The sequence below is a fragment of the Ictalurus punctatus genome, chromosome 25 (assembly GCF_001660625.3).
Source record: "Ictalurus punctatus breed USDA103 chromosome 25, Coco_2.0, whole genome shotgun sequence".
NCBI classification, from domain to species: domain Eukaryota; kingdom Metazoa; phylum Chordata; class Actinopteri; order Siluriformes; family Ictaluridae; genus Ictalurus; species Ictalurus punctatus.
Genome location: NC_030440.2, coordinates 5,282,719 through 5,303,390, shown reverse-complemented (window position 1 = coordinate 5,303,390; position 20,672 = coordinate 5,282,719). Strand labels below are relative to the sequence as shown.

At 36.3% G+C, this 20,672-nt stretch overlaps 2 protein-coding genes across 5 annotated transcripts; both read right to left on the bottom strand.

The window, feature by feature from the left end:
• Window positions 1–995: 995 nt before the first annotated feature.
• On the bottom strand, window positions 996–9,217 carry cipcb (CLOCK-interacting pacemaker b). Of its 4 annotated transcripts, none has more exons than XM_053675630.1 (4): window positions 8,971–9,217; window positions 7,704–7,865; window positions 7,398–7,573; window positions 996–6,618 (listed from the first exon to the last, which is right to left on the bottom strand). In XM_053675630.1, the coding sequence occupies exons 2-4, from the start codon at window positions 7,810–7,812 to the stop codon at window positions 5,770–5,772; spliced, it is 1,134 nt and encodes a 377-aa protein (XP_053531605.1). In that variant the 5' UTR covers window positions 7,813–7,865; window positions 8,971–9,217; the 3' UTR covers window positions 996–5,769. The 4 variants fall into 4 exon arrangements, with proteins under 4 accessions (XP_053531605.1, XP_053531603.1, XP_053531604.1 ...); XM_053675628.1 differs by having other exon boundaries at window positions 9,004–9,217; XM_053675629.1 differs by having other exon boundaries at window positions 9,071–9,216.
• A 6,396-nt stretch (window positions 9,218–15,613) lies between these two features.
• Window positions 15,614–19,863, bottom strand: pgfa (placental growth factor a). Its single transcript, XM_017456244.3, has 7 exons — window positions 19,713–19,863; window positions 18,949–18,982; window positions 18,635–18,831; window positions 16,963–17,042; window positions 16,816–16,845; window positions 16,653–16,725; window positions 15,614–16,570 (listed from the first exon to the last, which is right to left on the bottom strand). The coding sequence occupies exons 1-6, from the start codon at window positions 19,776–19,778 to the stop codon at window positions 16,656–16,658; spliced, it is 477 nt and encodes a 158-aa protein (XP_017311733.1). The 5' UTR covers window positions 19,779–19,863; the 3' UTR covers window positions 15,614–16,570; window positions 16,653–16,655.
• Between the last annotated feature and the right edge of the window lie 809 nt (window positions 19,864–20,672).

Here is a 20,672-nt window from a genome sequence, read left to right as displayed (position 1 = left end):
GACATTTATGACTAATGCTCCCATATTACAGCTTGTTGCAGAAATTCCTGAGATAAGCCAAAGATTGCAATGAAAGAAAATGGTGTACACTCCAGCCAGAAGTTATAATGTTGTGTGGCCAGACCAAAAGCACCAAACTACTCACCCTAGCCAATGGGTGCTATGAAGTCTTGGAGAAGAAGGAACTCCTCCAGGTTCCACTGTTCCTGGGATAGGCCCCATATCTACTACAATTAACTCAAAGGAGATGGAATGGTTTTACAAGGTGATACTTTTTGCATTTTCATTTTAATAATTGGGGGTACAGCATCCCCATATATCCAGCCCTGTATATAAACAAGAATATTTGCAAATTAAAATAAAAAAAGTCATATAGGCTAATTTATAGTAAACAATTTAATAATGATGATGATTCCACACTTTTACTATTGGTGAAGTAAAATCTGTTGTCTTGTTTACTTGTTTTTTTTGTTTGTTTGTTTGTTTGTTTGTTTGTTTTTGGCTTAGAGGTATTTCATGTTGTAATAATTATTTTGTGCCTTTACATTTGCTTAAATTTATTTAATTTTTTTTAGTGGAAATAGCAATTTGCAGAACATAACTTTACTCAGTCCCTGAACAAGACACCCCGTGAAACATTCTATCTTCCACCTGATGTAATCGAGTAAGCAAGCTAATTGTTTCAAAGCAACAATGCCTTTCCAAATCAAGAAACTGTTACTTACAGTTAATAACAGCAGCTACCTAAAAATATATTTTTAAATATACTTGCATGCACATGATTTTCCAAGAAGACTTTGTTTTAAAATTGATGGGGATCATTTATGAATGCTGAAAAACATGTGCAATGAATGTTAATATTTAAATTAATCAAATGATGATTCTTTTGGACAGCCCAGCAGATATATGCTGCCCTGTGTACAGCTCAGAGTCTGTGAGCTCCACATTTAAATAGAATATTTATGTTGCGTGATACTGTAAATAAAAATACTGTATGGTAGAAATATGGTTTTATTTAGATGCTCAGTGTTTGTATTCTGTTACATCTGAAGTACACATATTTATTTACATTACATTACGTTGCACCTTCTCATATCATTGCTATGCAATATCACTATCAGGCTTGGGTCATTGTTGGCACTATCATCAAGGTCCACCAGGAACCACAGGGTAATACAACTGCTAGATTTTGCTAGGGGGATTTTCTGATGTTGCGGGTTCATTCTGTATAGCATCAAGATGATCAGCTGGTACATGTCAGAAAATGAAGGAAGTCCAAGTGATGAACTAGTCAGCAGAATAACCAAAAAAACTTCACAATCTACATGCAGTCAGTTATTAGGTCCCAAGTACCATAGTCATACCAGCACCTCCAATATATATTAAATATTTAACTGGAATATTGTTTGTGTAATGTTTTTAAATTACTATGGGGCTTTTTTTCATGGCAAATAACATTATTTCACTAAAATCTTGTTTTAAATAATCTTGTACAAGTGCACAAAAAATTACTGATGCATTAGCACTACATTTTCACTAAGGTCCTCTCTCACACACTACTATTATTTAGAAAATATAAATTTGCACGTTTTTGAGGGATCTGTTTCTTCTACTAGTATACAGACGCCTCCAAAAGTATTGGAATGGCAAGGCCAATTCTTTTGTTTTTGCTATACACTGAAGACATTTGGGTTTGAAATCAAAAATTGTTGCATTTTTCTTTTGTGATGATTTTCCAGGCTTGTACTGCAGCTTCCCGGGAGGAGTTCTCTCTTCAGTCTCCTGTTTAGGAGGTGAAATACTGCTCAACTGGGTTAAGGTCTGGTGATTGACTCGGCCAGTCTAAAACCTTCCACCTTTTCCCCCTGATAAAGACCTTTGTTGTATTGACAGTGTGTTCTGAGTCTTTGTCTTGCTGCAAGTTAATCCCAATTAATTTGGACGCATTTCTCTGTAAATTGGCAGACAGAATGTTCCTGTACACTTCTGAATTATTTCTGCTTACATCATCAATAAAGATTAGTGAGCCTGTTCCAGAAGCAGGCATGCAAGCCCAAGCCACGACACTACCTCCACCATGTTTTACAGATGAGCTTGTATGTTTTGGATCATGAACAGATTCTTTCTTACTCCACACTTTGGCCAGAACTTTTGTGGCTCGTCTCTGTATTTGCTGATGAGTGGTTTGCATCTTGTGGTATGGCCTCTATATTTCTGCTCTCAAAAGTCTTCTTTCGAATGGCGGATTGTGATACCTTCACCCCTGCCCTGTAAAGGTTGTTGGTGACATCACAAACTATTGTTTTTGGGTTTTACTTCATAGCTCTCACAACGTTTCTGTCATCAATTGCTGTTGTTTTCCTTGGCCAACTGGTTTGATGTCTGGTTGTTAGTACACCAGTGGTTTATTTCTTTGTCAGTTCTACTGGCTATATCCAATGCTTGTGTGCAGTTGCTCTGATTGTTTTTCCCTCTTTTCACAGTTTCAAATTCATCTTTTGATCTCAATCTAAAAATGACTTCAGTGAATAGCATAGAAAGAAAAAAAAAAAAGAATTGGCCTTGTCAGATACTTTCAGATAGAACTGTATGAGTGCCAAATAATTGGATTGTACTTTCCCAGATGCTATAATGGAAGACTATAAAAATGTCAAAATGTCTATTGGTCTTACATCAAATATGGAATGTCCTCAACTATACAGTCAATTGTTTAAAAACGAACAAACAACAACAACAACAAAACAAAGAATGAAAATAACTGGAAATAAAGAAAATGCAGCTGTCCATATATAATAATTTTGCAGTTTGCACATATTTGTAAATACTTTAAAAGAACAGCAATGATAACCATTTTAAAAATTGCATATATGTGCAAGATAGGTATACAAAATGAATTATATGTGTATGATTATTCAAAAAGGAGGCCTTTTGTTTTTACAAGCAGAAAACAGTGCTCTAGTGTTGGTTACGCACTCTCCTAAAATCAATCACGTGTTCTGTCTTCGAGATCTAGCCATGACTCACTGATTAGGACAGTTATGTCTCCCAAGAACACGGTAACAACGTTAATAACAGAAACATACATTCACTATGGAAACTTCCATGGTTTAAGGTTAAGAGGCACAGCTGATGTGCAAAAATAAAGAGATACCGATGCAGCATTTGAAGCTGACAGGCTTTAAAAAGGAAGATGAGTAAATAAGATATAGTAGCTAAATCTAAAGATCAAAGCAAGAGCCACAAGAACAGTAACAGTAACGCAAAACCCACAGAACAGAGTGACAATGAGATGTACTTTTACATGACCTTTGTCTGAAAGCAATGCTAAATACCATATTTAAAGGCAGGAGTATGCTGCTACAGTTAATGTGAAATTCACAGACTAGAATTTTTTTTTAATTTCGAAAATATTCGAAAAGAAAACGTCACAGTTACAAACTAGTGGTCAACTTTTAGCTGCCTCAAAACAAAATCTTGAGTATCACTTCTGACATTTCGTTTTTTTTGCCAACAAAGATTGGACTGACAGAGGCGCAAAATTAACTCCAGTGAAGTTTCAAAAAGGCCAAGATCACTGCTGTTAGGCCTTACTAGTTCCAAACAATCATTTTTCTATGGAAAAAAAATATCTGCCAGTACACTTCCATTATACAATTGGAATAAAAACAAGGCAGATAGCATAACAATTGCATTCCAGTGTTTATGCACAGCCTAATCTTAGAGATTGAATTATAACAAGATCTATAGATCCAAACGGACAGTCTAGGAGCAAGCTACTTATACAGTGACAACTGCCTGGATAATATCCACCTGGCTGTGAAATTCTTTCCTACAATTTTGCGTGACTATAAAAAAGGCCAAAAGACTGTCGGTATATAGGCTACATGCTAACACCTGTACTGTGATTCACAGAAAACATCTTATATTTTCCAAACATTTGAACAGATTTCAGACTTGGATCTTTTTTGTAATGATGCTGAGACTAAATCCAACAAATAATTCTATCAAATTAATACATTTCAGTACAAGACTCCTGCAAACTGAATTAAAAATAATAATAATAAAAAATAATAATAAAATAAAATAAAGTCTTCCATATAGGGGCAACTCATCGGTTTACTGGTTTAAGCATCTTTCTGTATATTAGTGTAAATCAGTGCAAGAGCTTCATAACTGTAGGAGAGAAATATGTTAGAGAAGCTATGTTTTGAACATGTTCTTTCATGTGTGACAGACATTAAGTTCTCAAAACAATTCACATCCATGTAACACCAGTTGCTTAAGAGGTTTTCAAAATAAGCCACAGAGACATTCTGGTTAATGCCTCGGTTACAAAACAATTCATGAACATTTTTGGGGAACCTGTTTGGGATACCAAATTGTATGTTAATATTAAAAGAACATTTTGACTGTATTATCACACAATACACTTATTGCAAGTGGCCAATCAACCAAAACGCTATTCGTGGACATTAGACGAGATGTGCTGGCAACCGCATTTACCAGTGGAGAGGTTAAGGCAACTGGTTTTACAATTTAGGATTCAGCTAACAGGCTCTCTGCCTTAGTTATTTAAAAGGTACTTGAGGAAAGTGATCTGATCAAACCAATGAAAAGCAATAATGATACCAATTTGTGAGATCTTCGGTTTGGCTGATTAACAATGCATGTCTCTGATACATAACTGCTCCTCCTGGGTATTTATAAAACGAGTAATGCTACTAAATCTTAGTACATAGGTAACATAGGTAAAAGAAGCACAGCAGAGAAGTGCTGCAAAAGTTACATCTGAAGAGTCCATCCTACAGGCGCAGAATCATTTCAGCACTGAGCAGATCTTCTAAACATTGTGGTGCCATACAACTACAAAAGTAGGATTACTAATTACCTTTTTGTACTATCGCTAAGGTTATTCTGTCACATGCCTCTATAAAGCATTAACGCACCAGCCTGCTTTGTCTGCTGATAATGTGAATGCTTTTTTATCCGTATCCTTGTTTTCATATTGACGGTTAGTTCTGTTTTAAATCATGCTATTCAGCAGTCTGTACGCATATTCACAATGTTGCTAATACTATGGTAACTTCACAATCTAGCTATATTACCGAGGCAAAAAATTAAAGCTGTCATAAATGCTTCGAAAACTGACTGCAGATCAGATTTATGAAGATTATCTTTCATTTGTACAGCCTTTACCAAGGTCTGACATATCCATTCATCTTATGTGGTCGTGGTTCTATCAAACTGAATTTCATTACTGAATCAAAGTTCTCATTTATCTACAGTAACAGCTCTATCATGGTCATGGTGGCTCCAGAGCCTACCCTACGAACACCTGGAGTGAGGAAGGAATACCCCCTGGATAGGATGTCATCGAATTGCACATAATTCACATTTAGGGGTCATTTCAATTAGCCAATCCACCTATCAGCATGTTTTTTGAGGTGGAAAGAAACTGGAGAACTCGGAGGAAACTCTCACAGACACGTACAGAATAGTGTGAAACTCTACACAAACAGTAACCAGAACTCAGGACTGAACCAGGGACCTTGGAGCCATGGGCGCCCTTGCTGTACCTGTTCTTCCGTTTGCCTGGAGCAAAGGTACCACAGAGCTCACCATTACGAACAGCTTAACATATATTGTTCTTCTTTAGCCACAATATTTCAGGCGTTGGAAGTTCTCAAACTTAGAAACATTCCACTATAATGAAACGAATGCTCAAGACTGGTAAAATTTACACAACCTGTTTCAAAAAGTTCAAGTGTCCTACTTCAAATGATCCATTTGTGTCTCTGACCCAGTATTCACAGTCTTCTCCTTCTCACTTTCTTCCAGCATACTCATCTGTAATTTGCTCCAGATACACAAGTCTCCTGTCTGTAGGGCCTCCATAAAGAGGTTTGTGTGCTCACGGAGTTGGTCCAGCTCAACCTGTGTGCGCCGGTTCTGTCGTATCAGCTCTTTAGTGCGCAGTGTGATGTCCAGCAGGCCGGATTTACTTAGAATATTGTAGGTGTTGCAGAAACGCTTCCTCTTGTCATTGCTGTCAGAGTCACTGTTCTGGCAGATGCCATCTTTAATGTCAGCCTGTGGTTGGGTCTGTAATGTCTTGGCGTGCATTTCTGTGGGTTCTGTCGTGGGCTCCAGCCTTCCAGCAGTGGGCTTTTCCACACCAGGACAACTGGCAGTGTTAGAATCAGTAAGTGGAGTATGGGGCTGAGGTGATGCTGGATGATGCCTGGTTGGTGTAATGTGGTTCGGCGTGAAAGTGACGGAAGAGGAACTGGTTTGTACAGCTTGCTGCTTGTCTCCATCAGGAGCATCCCAACAGCTGGAAGACGAACTGGAACTCTTCACTGATGCAGTGACCGTGGAGCTGCTGCTACTAGTGCAGCTACTACGTGGGCTGTCCCCCGGGTGAGGGGCTATTTTGGGATAGGATTTCAGGATGGGAAGGTACTTCTTATGCTTACGACGCTTACTGGGTGGTCCTTTTGGCTCTGAAGCAGTTCTCTGCGAGATTACCGGTTGGAGGAAGACTACCTGGGGTTGCTGTACAACCTCAACAGCTGGACTGAAGCCCCATGGCTTTGCAGAGGGAGGGTTATCACCAGGCTGTCAATACATTCATACAAACAAAAACCAATGAGATCAAAGCATGATGGATGATTCACAGCTGGATATCAAGAAACTAAATAAGTTATCTGAGTAAATGTAGGCCTGCATTTTGCTGTCTGGTGACAGACACACATGCAGCATAATTTCTCTTGACACATCAATTTTAGTGGCTAAGCCCACTAGAGCTACACATCTGGGTGATTTGACGTTGCTCATAACATAATCACACATAAAATTAGCTTTTATATAGACTATAATCTCGCATATGTTAAATGTTTATGTGAATTATTAAGCACCAAAAAATGCTTGATTTTGCTGCAGCTTTTTTTCAAAATTTACGACGTAATTTGCAGAATTTTTTGTGCTTTTTTTTGCTGAAAACTACACAAACTGGTGAAATTGCAATTGCACAAAATTATAACCGCACGGTCTTTCAGAGTGATGCTTGTTGGTAAATGAGACCTTTTAGCTGTACTTATGTTATGTGAATCAAAGCGGGTTTTGGCTGAATTTGCGTTGTGATGACATCACATGACGTGTCTTGGCCCAAATCTGCGGTAATTTAGAAAAAAGCTCCTGTGAATATTGCAGCATTTCCTTGATTTGTTTTCCTTTTCATTTTATTTATTCGTTCTCCAAAAGTGCACGTCTTATTTATCCTAATTCCATACGTACTTCAAATAAATCGCACCGTTTATCCGAATTCCATACTTACTTCAAATAAAACATTTTCAAGGTGGTTGAGGGACCGTGTTCCTTGCAAATGTTGATTTTACCTGTTTGAGAAGCACATTATTCATGATGATCATGGGTGACAGACTTTGGAAAGATCCTCCAATGACAGCCAGCTGAGAAGTCTGGGACCTGGAACCCGACACCGCTTGCATCATCGCTCGTGCTGCATCATCTGTGTCTGCCTGGTCAACTACACTCAGATACTCAGAACTAGCATCTACAAAAAAAAAAAAAAAAAGGGGAAATTTTCAAAACAAAACAAAAAAGCCCCCACATGCACACAGCCAAGAAACAGAAATATATTCATACTCTGACACCAGAAAGACACTATTTTTTATAACACAAACCTGAGAAGCCAGAATCCCTTTCCGAATCAGGTTTGGACTTCTCTGTTCTCTTTGCTTTAGATTTGGCCATAGTCGCTACAAGTCCGTCGTCATTCATCTTCATGCTCATACTGACTTCTCCTCTGGTCTGCTCACACCACTCTCACACGGCCACAAAAAGGGCTGAGAAAAGTCACATAGTAACTATTACAAATCATCAAAACTTTTCCTGATCAGGAAAGCACTTTATTTTTATTCTCAAGTTTGTTAAAAAGCATCATACGGCTATAACAAATAATTAAATACTTTTATTTTGTAATGCAAGCATTACTTTGTAACAATTGTGGCACATACTGCAATCTTTATGACCAGATTAGACTAAAGCAGTAGTAGAAAGAATAATGCAAGCTTTCATCACTGCAAATGATATCAGGTGTATTAGAAAGCTACAAGGACAAGGTAGTCAGTAACACCAGCACATTCATGTACAATGCTGTACACATTAGTAGCTTGTATCCCAGCATATTTCATCCATAATTTACACCATTAAATGTTGAAGAACAAGAAGAACTGTGTAATCTATAACAACCAACAGTATGATGACAGTTATATTGGACAGTGACTGACCTGCTGCATTCATTTCACCTCTGTAGAAAAGTCTAAGATTCAAATAATTCCTTTGGTATTTCTTATTTCACACGATTTTCCTCCACCTTTAGTTATTTATTAGGAAATAACACTTGGGTTTTGTTACAACAACTCTCCGTTCCTGTTAATGAGCTTAAAAAGTAGTAAATAAAAGGAGGAGAGAGTCGGGGTTGTTGAGTAAAATGTTAAAATAACCTTTATCACACGGGGGAAATGGGCTCTGTTCAGTTAAAGGGATTACTCAAGTTAGCTAGCTACAGTTTAGCAGCTAGCTCTGGAGCTAGTTTGACATTTAGCTGTCTACGTTTTTAGATCATCGTGTAACAGTGGAGAGAAAAAAAAACCGTGCATGGATTACATTTACTTAATATATTTCTCACTTATATACTCATATGTAAATATTATCAGGCGGGTTACGTTATATGGTAGCCTACCGTTAGCAAGCTAGCAATGCTATTTACAACAGTCGGCTAGCGAGCTAACAGGTTTCCAAACTAGCATTCTGTAGATTAGATTAGATTAGATTAGATTAGGTTAGGTTAGATTAGTTTAGATTAGAGAGCTCTGCGGCTGTGTTCAGATCAGAACATGACTATAGAGTAACAAAGAATAAACAGATGACACAATGTCTAAAATGTACCAAAAGGGAGAAGGTCTGTGTAGCCAAGCCTACCTTGCGGTGTGTGTGTGTGTGTGTGTGTGTGTGTGTGTGTCGTCTCGCCCGTGTTGCTACTACACACCTCAGCAACAGTCCACGATACTGTACACGAGACAGCAGCCCCCTACGTAGAGCCGTTGCTCCCCGGACGGACACACACACATGCATACATACACATGCATACACACGCACACGCACACACACACACACACACGCACGCGCGCGCACACACACACACACACACACACACACATACACACACACACACACACACACATGCATACACACACAGCTCTGCACATATGGCAAGCGGAATTAGCATATAAAATTTTGGCTTGACTATCCATAATTATATTTTAGATAGGTACAATTGTAATTATGATTTGACTAGTCAGAATGATCATTAGACATATCTTTAATTATGATTTGACTAGTCAGAATGATCATTAGAGATATCTTTAATTATGATTTGACTAGTCAGAATGATCATTAGACATATCTTTAATTATGATTTGACTAGTCAGAATGATTAGAGATATCTTTAATTTTGATTTGACTATTCAGAATGATCATTGGAGATATCTTTAATTATGATTTGACTAGTCAGAATGATCATTAGAGATATCTTTAATTATGATTTGACTAGTCAGAATGATCATTAGAGATATCTTTAATTATGATTTGACTAGTCAGAATGATCATTAGAGATATCTTTAATTATGATTTGACTAGTCAGAATGATTAGAGATATCTTTAATTTTGATTTGACTAGTCAGAATGATCATTAGAGATATCTTTAATTATGATTTGACTATTCAGAATGATCATTAGAGATATCTTTAATTATGATTTGACTATTCAGAATGATCATTAGAGATATCTTTAATTATGATTTGACTAGTCAGAATGATCATTAGAGATATCTTTAATTATGATTTGACTAGTCAGAATGATCATTAGAGATATCTTTAATTATGATTTGACTAGTCAGAATGATCATTAGAGATATTTTAATTATGATTTGACTAGTCAGAATGATTAGAGATATCTTTAATTATGATTTGACTAGTCAGAATGATCATTAGAGCTATCTTTAATTATGATTTGACTAGTCAGAATGATCATTAGAGATATATTTATTATGATTTGACTATTCAGAATGATCATTAGAGATATCTTTAATTATAATTCGACTAGTCAGAAATCTGATTGGAGATATCTGTAAATACATTTCGACTAGTCAAAATTCCATTTAAGAGATCTGACATAGATATCGTAATACAGACACAAAGGTAATTAGAGATATCTCTCATTCAGGTTTGACTAGTCAAAATGATGTTTTCAGATATGAGCTCATATTTACATCATCAGTGGATTAGAACTAAGGAACATTGAGACTAATACTGAACTCTATCACTTTCCTGTATGCTTAGAAGAATATCTGGAATAAGCAACATTTCCTGAAATCTCACCTCTGTAAAATAAGGAAAATGATGGGTGTTTCTGAATTTTAGCAAGTCTCACCATTTCAGCTATTATACACATTTTTAAAAGCCTTTTGATGTGAAATGTCCACCATACAAGTCATGTGTAAGTTATTATTATGTAATGATAACATATTACAGTAAGATAAATAATATAAATCTGTGATTTGCCTTTCTATAACCGTCATACCTGTTGTTATAGAAAATTAATCAAAATCTTCTGACTAATCAGACTCGAGCATTCAGCAGCACTGTGGTATAGGTGTATTTAATAGCTTTAAATAATCTTTTAGGAAGCTTCTTTATTATGGTTTTAAATGGCATTAGAGAAGCACACTACACAGGGAGTGAAGAACAAACTCCATCATAAAGACAGGGTTATAAATGACTTAATTTCCCTCTGATCTGAATTGAGTTTTGTGCAAGTACAATTTGCTTTTGTAATGAAGTGAGTGGGATGAGGAAACCATGGCTGCTGCTGTTAAAAACCTTTTGGCCTCTTGGAGTCGCTGTTTCTCTAATATTTTTAATGCGCATAAGAATATACTGGAGTGTGATACAAAATGTGGACTGTAAACATACAAATGAATTTTTATGGGTTGATGAACTTGACGTGTTTGGCACTTTTCAATGGCGTTTTCTCTATTCAAAGAACTTGTAGATTAGTATTTCTTCAAGCTTTATTCTATCCTGATTTAATAACATTATGTAGGCCCATAGTTTGATGCACTGCCATTCTTTTCTCAGATTAATAGGCATATTTAATTGGGTGTATATGTTTGAATTTGTCTTAATTTTTGTCCGAACTGCACTAATTGATTGTTTAGAAAAAGAGAGACGGGCTAAGCAACTGGGTGATTTGAATACACAATTTAGATATCTATAAACATGTATAAAAATATCTATTAGATATCTATAAAGTAATTAGTCAGAATGTTAATTCAAGATATGTCTATTGAGATTTGTCCCAGTCAGAATGACATTTGCAGATCTCTATAAATAAAGATTGCCCTAGCCATTTGAGATATCTATAATTACATTATAGATATCTTTAAATAAGATTCGACTAATAATAAACTTAAATTAAAGATATATATAATTAAGTTTGGACTAGACATAAATAAAATTCAAGATATCTACAACTGCATTTTTACTAGTTATATATTAGTTTCAGATCTCTAAAATGTATTTTTGGTTATCTTTAATGATGAGGAATTTAAGATATCTTAAATTTGAATTATGACTATTCAAAAACCAAATACAGATATCTCGAATTACATTTTGTATTAGTGAGAATACAATTAGAGATATCTATAATTATAATTATACATAGTACAAAATGAATGATGGTTATCTTTAATTACAATTTCTACTAGTCACAACTCATTTGTAGATATCAGAAAATATTTTCCAATGGAAGTATATGACTAGTCAAAATAGCATTGTAGATATCTTCAGTGTATATTATGACTAGTCATAATTATGTTGTAGATAGCTTTAATGTCAATTATGACGAGTGAAAAATGCAGAATAGATATCTGGAACGGGAATTTTGACTAGTCTATAAATTTTTTAAAATTTATTTTTGTAGAGAGGGGCGTCTCTGACCAAAACGCTATATGCTCACGTCACTAGCTTTCCCCGCCCATTACATCTCGTCCTGCTTTCCTATTGGTCAATGCCACAGACGTTCAGCTAAAAAACGTGACAGCTCAACGAATTCGACCTATCATGTCCATGGGTGCTTCTCATTTCTTATTTGTGCATCCTCCTTTCCTTTCCTCCTTTCCTTTTCTCGCATCTTAGTTCCATCCCGTTAGGATGCGATGCAATCGTCCCTTTTCACAATGACGTCAGAAAACTTCCGCCTACTCGCAAAGCAGTGTATACGTTCTTCCGTTTTATCTTATGGGTGTTGGAAACTTCGTGAAAATTCAGGACTAACTAACTAACTAACTAACAACACAAACCTCGAAAGGTAAAGTTTAGAATAATAATGTTTACGTATTTACGGGTTCTTATATTTTGATTCTTTTGATAACATTAATGAACATTTCCAGGTTATCATTCTTTAATGTGTAACTGCCTTGGATGGGAAAGCAGGCTAGCTAGCAGCAACAAGAACAGTATGCATCGCTCTCGGCCTGTGATGCCACAAGTTTACTAACAAGTGTTTACTTTTTATATTAATGTATAATCCTCAACTGCAGCAGAACACAACAATCAGAAAAACCTGAAGGTGATGAGCCTCCTCATTTTTCCTCATGGACCTGTGACAACGCCCTCTCACTGTCACCTCATCCACATCCACATCTACAATCAAAACTGTACTTCAATGCAATGTTTAGGTGAACAGGCACAGCATTAACCATGAATACGTTACTGATTTTTATCTAACAATACACAATCTATAGCTAACATCGGTAATATGGAAACACGATTGCAACAAGAGTTTGTGGTCTGTATTACAGTAAATTAATCAAGAATAAGGACTTAAAGACTTTCTATTTGCAGAAGAGAAAGCTAACTACTACCGTTATGCTCTGCTCTGCTCCTCTGCTAATGTAAGCTGGGCTGGACAATGCAAAAATGCTTGCCTTCATAGAAGATTTTGTATCCTTTATCAAGTTTAGAATGTGTCGTATATGAAAATTTGTCTACACGTCGCTGTACATCATCTAGATGTAGTTCTGACAGATGTAGAATGGACTGGGTAAACCCCATAGCGTTCCACTATGCCGGCGGAAGTAACCATACACTGCTTTGAGTCAGAGCGGAAGTTGCGTGACGTTATGTGAAAAGGGTCTATAATGAGGTGAGAGGAATCACAGCAAGTCGACTGGAATATCCTCGCTCTCTCAAGCGTCACTTCAAAGCGACGTCCATTAAAAATGACTGTGCTCAGCTGGATTAGCCTACCTCACTGCACTTTTTGTGTATTTATTTATTTTAATTTACGTATTTATTTATTTATTGTTTATTTGTTTGTTTGTATGTCTCCTTATTGTCACTCATTGTATGGTTAAGTCTACTGTCTGTTTATTGTTAATGTTTGATTTGTTTGTTGCCTGTATGTTTGAAAATTTGTTTGTATTCAATAAAAAATTGTTTTAAAAAGCTTCAGGAATCTGCTGTTATGTTGTTGGAGGTCGGAGTCCCTGTTGGAAATTACTTTGCATTACAGTGGTGCAGTTCTGAATCTTAATATTTTGCATATTTGGTTATCCCTACATGCATAAGCTACAAATAATATTGTGCGTGACAAATGCATTACTTTAAAATGAAATAACTCAAGGACTATATAAAGTTCATTCTCTATTGTCAAATACAATGAGCATTAATTTTGAACATAAAACATATGAATGCATTCAATTTAAAGAGTTAATAGCTCCACTACATTAAAATAAAATGTCCAAACCATGTTTAAAAATGCACCAAAATGTATATGGCTAAGTCAAATATGTTATTACATCAATACAGTCTACATTTACAATGACCTCATGCAGCATACTTACATTTATGAGTGGTTAGAGTTCCCACCATCGTAAAGGCAGATGTAAAGGAGGGAGGGAATTTGAATGCGTGTCAGGTTTTTCAACAAGAAACACACCTGTGTATCCTCACTCCTAGCTCCTCTGGAAGCTTCCTCACTCCTCGTTCCTCGCCTCCTTTTGGTGAAATCCGAGAACTGATATGTACTTCAAGATGGCCGACTATAATCGATTTCCAGGTCACGGGCTGGAGGACGGAGGAGCAAGGAAACGAGGAAGCATCAAATTGAGTATTGAGAAGCACCCCATAACTTTCGATCCTGTGGGAGGCCTGGTAATGCGTAAGTGCACAATACCATATAGAAATATTTACTTACTTAATAAGAGATATTTTTATGTAAACTGTGGCTAGGAAACCCTGGTACTGTTCTGAAATGTCTGTTAACAGTACTGCCTTCTGGAAGACTGTACTGTGTGTATAACTCAGGATGTATGTTATGTTTCATGTTTCTTTTGATGCCTTTTGTTTACCTACAATTTTACAATGGTAATTTTCAGGAAACCATGTCTCCTGCTTCTTATTATAGCAAACCTTAGTGTCTTAATTGAGTTGGTTTAAAAATACAACAGAAGATTGTGTGAATCTATTTAAATGTATTTAAATGGGATACAAATATTCAAAGCAGCCTATACGTAGGTCCATGTGGTCTGTGCATCTGAAACAATTTCTGTGAATATTTATCACCTTTTGTGGTTTATACAAGTTGTGGATCTGCCTGTCTGTGGCAGTATAAAATAATTTTAAAAATAATTTTTAAAATAATTTATGTACGACTGCAACTTGAAAAAAATGTGATTACTCTCGGCTTTCACAGCTCACAGGAATCCGGTTTAACCATTTTACTTTTTATTCATAATCTATAAGATGTCTTTTTATTACTCTGCCACATACAGAATACTTTCTTTTAGTTGAGGCGAGGAATCTTGTCATGAAAACAAATGGCTAACTTTGTATGTTTGTGGTGTAATCTTGTATAATGTGTAAGGGAAAAGGGACTCAAATTTAATCTTCAGGATCTATAGCATAATCGAGCCATTTTGGTTACGAATGTAAACATTATTAAAGAACTTATGAAATCAAAATTGGGATTTTCATACATGGTTTTGGTTGTTATGGATACCTATATCGCAGGAAATTAAAATTCATAGACACCTTCATTTTGGATTTTCTGGAAAATGGTATATACTGTAGTCAGTTTGCATTTCATTTATTGCTTTTGAATGCTTATGTCCCTCTGTATGGAATCAGTTCTGATCGGCACTGATTTGGACAAACTAACATTTGCACCTTTTGCACCACCATCAGCAGATCTCGGTTCAAACACACTCACTTCAAAAACGAATGGGGCCCCATGGACTAGGACATGGGTTGTCAACTCTACTCCTGTCAACTCCAGCTCAGTCCAATGAGGCATCTACAGTACTTTTTCTATCTATGCACAACCTGTCCCAGTCTAGCTAAATATTTCGTAAAGAAAAATCCATCATCAGCACAACATTGTTCAAAAGAGTAAAAAAAAGATATTTAATAGCTCATATCATTTCATAACAGTAAAAAAGTATGATTGTAATTTAACCTTTGATAGGAAATGGACATAGGGTAGGCTGAACATGCTAAAAACCTCCATTATTTTATTAATCTTTTACAAGAACACATTTGTGCCATCAGAATCAGGTACAACTTAGATTTATTTAATATTTATTACATAAATTGAATATAGCTAGCTGTAGTCATGTTTTCTCTGTGTACAAGGATATATATAGCAGGACATACAGGCAAATATTGAAAACCAAGACATGCTTGTGGAGATGAACGAGGCAAATAGGGTACTGATTATCATAATAGTATTCAGTCATCTCCGTGGTCACGCATCTTGTCACAAAGTCACTTCTCCTTGTCATTTCCATGACCGCACTCACCACAGCAGAGGGATTAAGCAAGTAACAACAGAGGGGGATTACAGAGCTTCAACTCTATCATTCTGTGCTTCCCACAGGATATCTTATTGTCGGTGGACTGCAAGATCTTCCCTTGAGAGAACTCGTCATAGCTTTCATCACAGATGCATAAAAGGTTCATATCTTTGTGTTTATAGATAAAATAAAAGTAAATGGATGTGTTTTTCTTAGCTGAAATGATTGACACCTACAACAGACAAACAGCTGGATGAAAAGCATCAGCCAGTGGACATGTATACAATAGATATCAAATATTTATTTATCAATACATTGTTGAGAAAACACCAGGATTAGAGAGCATTTATTAGCTATTCTAAAACATTGTTTTATGTTCTGATGATCTATATATGTTTTGTGTTCATGAAATATAAAACATATATGAGCACATTTATTTTAGCAGGATCCAAGCCTTAATTGGTTTCTTTAAAAAGAGTTCTCCCATCTCAAATTCACATGGCAGGAGGTGGACTGGAAATGGTAAAAGGTGTCCTGCAATTGACTGGCGTCCCATCCAGTGTGTTTTCCCGTCCCAGTGGTTCCAGCATAGGTTCTAGATCCTGCATAACTCTGACCACGGCAAAGCAGTTACTGAAAACAAATGAATGAATGAATGAACTGATTTTAGCAACTGAAATAACTCATGTCATAACCAGCAGAGGGCATAACATACCTGCTACTGTTTTCTGTTCTCTTTTTTCCGTTTTTTCCCTTTTCTTCCCCTGTATGGCCTACTTAGCCTCTGCCTGTTGTAGCAGAGAAAATCATCGTTATTTCACTGTCATAACTGAGATTAGATATCATAAATAGGCTAGTTTTTGACAAAACAGACTCACCTCTGGCATCTTTTGTGATTCTGTTTGGGTCTAAGTAATAAATAATTGTGTTTTAAGATGGTAATAAAGAGAATAAAGTCAATGAAGAAATTCACAGCTTTCAAGAAAAGCTCCTGTGCACTTTTAGATGCTGTTTGATTTCCGTACCTGCACTCACAGGAGTGGTGCTCTAAAAATGAAAGCTCTACATACTGCTTGGTCCACGCCACTGGGCATATTTTCACCAGCTGGAAAGAAATGAGGATGCTATATTGAATGCAGTTATTAATTGCATGAAACTTGAGCTCTGAAAAAAAAAGAAAAAACATTTTTTGCAGCTTTATGGTGAATCTTTACTCTCCTATATCATGATGAAGCACTATATCGAGCACTGTACTGTATACTATATCCATTATGAGGCTTTATATTACTGTTTGATGGTTTTATGTAACACTGATTCTAGCCAATCACTATATCTATGAATAGATTAAAATAATGTAATCAAAGCAAGAACATTGCATGCCTTCCATCCGTCATGTTATACACACATCCATTTTTACTGCTCAGTAAAAGTTAAAATGGTCAGAATTCAGTCCTAACCAGTGAGTTTCATCTGTAGGGATGGGCAGAAAGATAAACATTAGGGACCCTTGGGCTCCAGAGGACCTAGGGAGCTAGTGTCCACACACACACACACACACACACACACACACACACACACACACACACACACACACAAACACAGAGACCAAAATATCTACTCAAATGAAAGTAAAAATAAATTTAGCATCTAAAGCTTTTAAAATCAACTACACTGTTTTGCCAAAAAAAAAAAACATCATTCAATTTCTGTAGGTTTCTCATAGGCATGACTAATGCTATGTAGTTGGCTAATGATTTGATAAGAAGTAAAATATCCTGTAATAACTGACATTTACCATTAGCTTGACTTGCTGCTCAGCCAGTTCAGCTATTGGAACTGATATGTGTTTAACCTGGCATTAGCAGAGAAAATAGGCCAACTTAGTTAAATATTTAACATTAACAAATTAGCAACAACAAACAAACAAACAAAAAAAACCTCTGTACATGCTTTATCAAATGAGATGGAGTGAGTTCATGCCTTCTAGGAAGGCAAAGGAGACATCTCATTTTATACAAGCTTATACTTGAAATATTGAACATTTTCCCAAGGTAGGATCAGGGGCCAAGTTCTCATGTTTTGCCGATAGTGGCTTATACACATTCAGACATACATAGATAGCTATAGCATTAACTATATTGTATAGCATGAGAGGGTCACTGTAGATGATGAATTGGCATGATCCTTGATAGTTTTTTCTGCACTGATGAACTTTTGTTTGGATGCTTTAAACTGAAATGTAAATAAAATGGGTGGGGGCCTATCACTGGATATGTACACCAAGAATCACACTGCCTGTATGTTTACATTTTCCTGAATAGTCTAACACAGTGGTCACCAACCCTTTTCCTTGAGATCTACCTTCCTGCAAGTTTTACCCATCCATCCATCCATATATTTTCTGTACTGCTTATCCTACACAGTGTCATGCAGGGCAGAGGTGGGAATCAAACCCCAAACCCGGGAGGTGCGAGGCATGTGTGTTAACCACTAGGCCACTGTGAGCCCCCCCCCCGCAGGTTTCCTCTCCACCCAAAACCTAACACACCTGTTTTAGTTGATCAAGAACTTATTAAGGCAATGAGTAGATGGTCAGGTGGGCACGATTATGATTGGAGCTAAAGTATTCAAGAAGGTAGATCTCTAGGAACAGGGTTAGTGACTGCTGGTCTAACAGATAACATAATAAAAGTGTACCTGTATTGTGACATTGCGTGTAAGGGTAGGGGTGCACTGTAATTCTTCATCATTACAACAGCCAGCGCAGCGATGAAGAGGCACACAGCGAGGACTTAAGATGTGCTCCACAATCCCTGGATACTCCTGCTCCACTTCTACCAACCTCTCCAGCGGGCGACACACACTCCGATGCCACACATCATGAAACAATATCACTACATGATCAATTACAAAGCTTTAAATGTCTCCACTATAAGATTTTATGCGATGTAAGAGTACTACTTAATAATATGTATTAAAGGCATGACATATTAGCAAAAAAATTATTTTACCTTTGGAATGGGTCATGCTTAGAGTGTCTGACACCTACGACACCAACAATTTATAATAGAAATTAACATCATGATCATTTCCAGCTCATTTCACACTTTGACTCATTACTAGCACTGACATCCACTGAGTGGGAGAATTATTCAGAAAGTAGTTTGAACAATGTCATACTACTAATTGTCTTTGTGCAACAAACCAAGTCTAAATGAAGGGATCACAGTGATGGCCATTGAATACTTGGCTCATATTCACAGTCAGGATCATTTGTGAACAAACACGTAGAAAGTCTAAAGTAATTAGAGCAAGTGAGGAACATTATTGGGTCGGAGAGAAGATTAGCTAGAGGACGTGCAAATTCCCAACAACTCTATGAAACTGTAGATTTCCATGTACTGTTCCACAAAAGAGATGAAAAAGGTTGTTAAAATCGCCCATATATAGACTTAAAGACATACTATCAGACTTCACATCCACAATGATGTGCTAGCATACATTGAAAAGTACTCATCAAACCCTCTATTTGAGATACAAGTAAAGAGTATATTAATATTATACAAACATTGTGTTGAGAAAGTAATGACTCAAATGCAACAAGTAACAGACTAAACACATGCAGAATAAAACGCTTGCTTGCACAGATAACTGATATTATTCTGATTTAAAAATGCAGACCAGAATGTAAAAAAAAAAAGTCTTCAAAGCAAGTAAGAATGAATACACAATATAAATTTTAGTCTACAGCAAAGCATGTGAAGTAATTTCATACCTCTGTCAGTGGAATGTGGAGGAGAAGTGTGGCTAGGATCTGTGCTAGACTGACCAAACTGCTCATGTTGAATCACAGCTTCAAAAGAGCTCTCCAAAGAGCTCTGCGGAGAAGAGACGGAAGAGCACGCATCACCACACACATCATGAGGAAGAGACTTCATTATCCCAGACTGCAGGCCACTGTTTAACACTATAACACATACTATCCCGAGAAAATCTATATTACTCTATTTAAAAAATTCATCTATTCATTGGTTTCAAAAGCTGTAGAATGCACTATAAGTCATCCATGTGGACAAAACGAAGAATATATATATAAAAAAAGCTAGATAGCAACATAAACAGCCCAGATAAAAATTATAAATGTCATTCAAAGACATCAATAAAAGGTTTCATCTTGGCAACCACATCGGATTACTTGCTGTTCACAAATGTCTTAAAGTGAATTATTTGTAACTTTTGTGGAACCAAAACCACCAGCAGCAGTCATCATAAAAATACTGAGAATAGTATGAAGAATGGGGTTAGGGCTGGTTTCTTTGGAGCCCAGAGTGTAGATTCATGCAGTCGATTCTTTACATTTTCCACCAGAAATAAGTTATGCTACTAAAATATAACTTATTGTTGCAATCTGGAACAAAAAGTCTTATGTTTTCCTTACACAACAATTAATGTACTAGAGAATGGTTGGAGAGAAAATAAAGTTCCCAGCAAATCTACAGAGCCTCATATCAATTAAAAAATGTGGGAATAAGGAGACGGTGCACTGTAAAACTGAATAGTTCATTCAACTCAAAAAATTTGAGGAAACTAATTCCTAACAATAGGAAACTACTGATTTATCAATTTAAAAATTTTGAGGTAATTAGTTTCCTCAAATTCTTTTAGTTAAATGAACCGGTTTTACAGTGTGATGTTTCATAGCTCCTGCATTATCATAATGACAAGTAAATGCTGA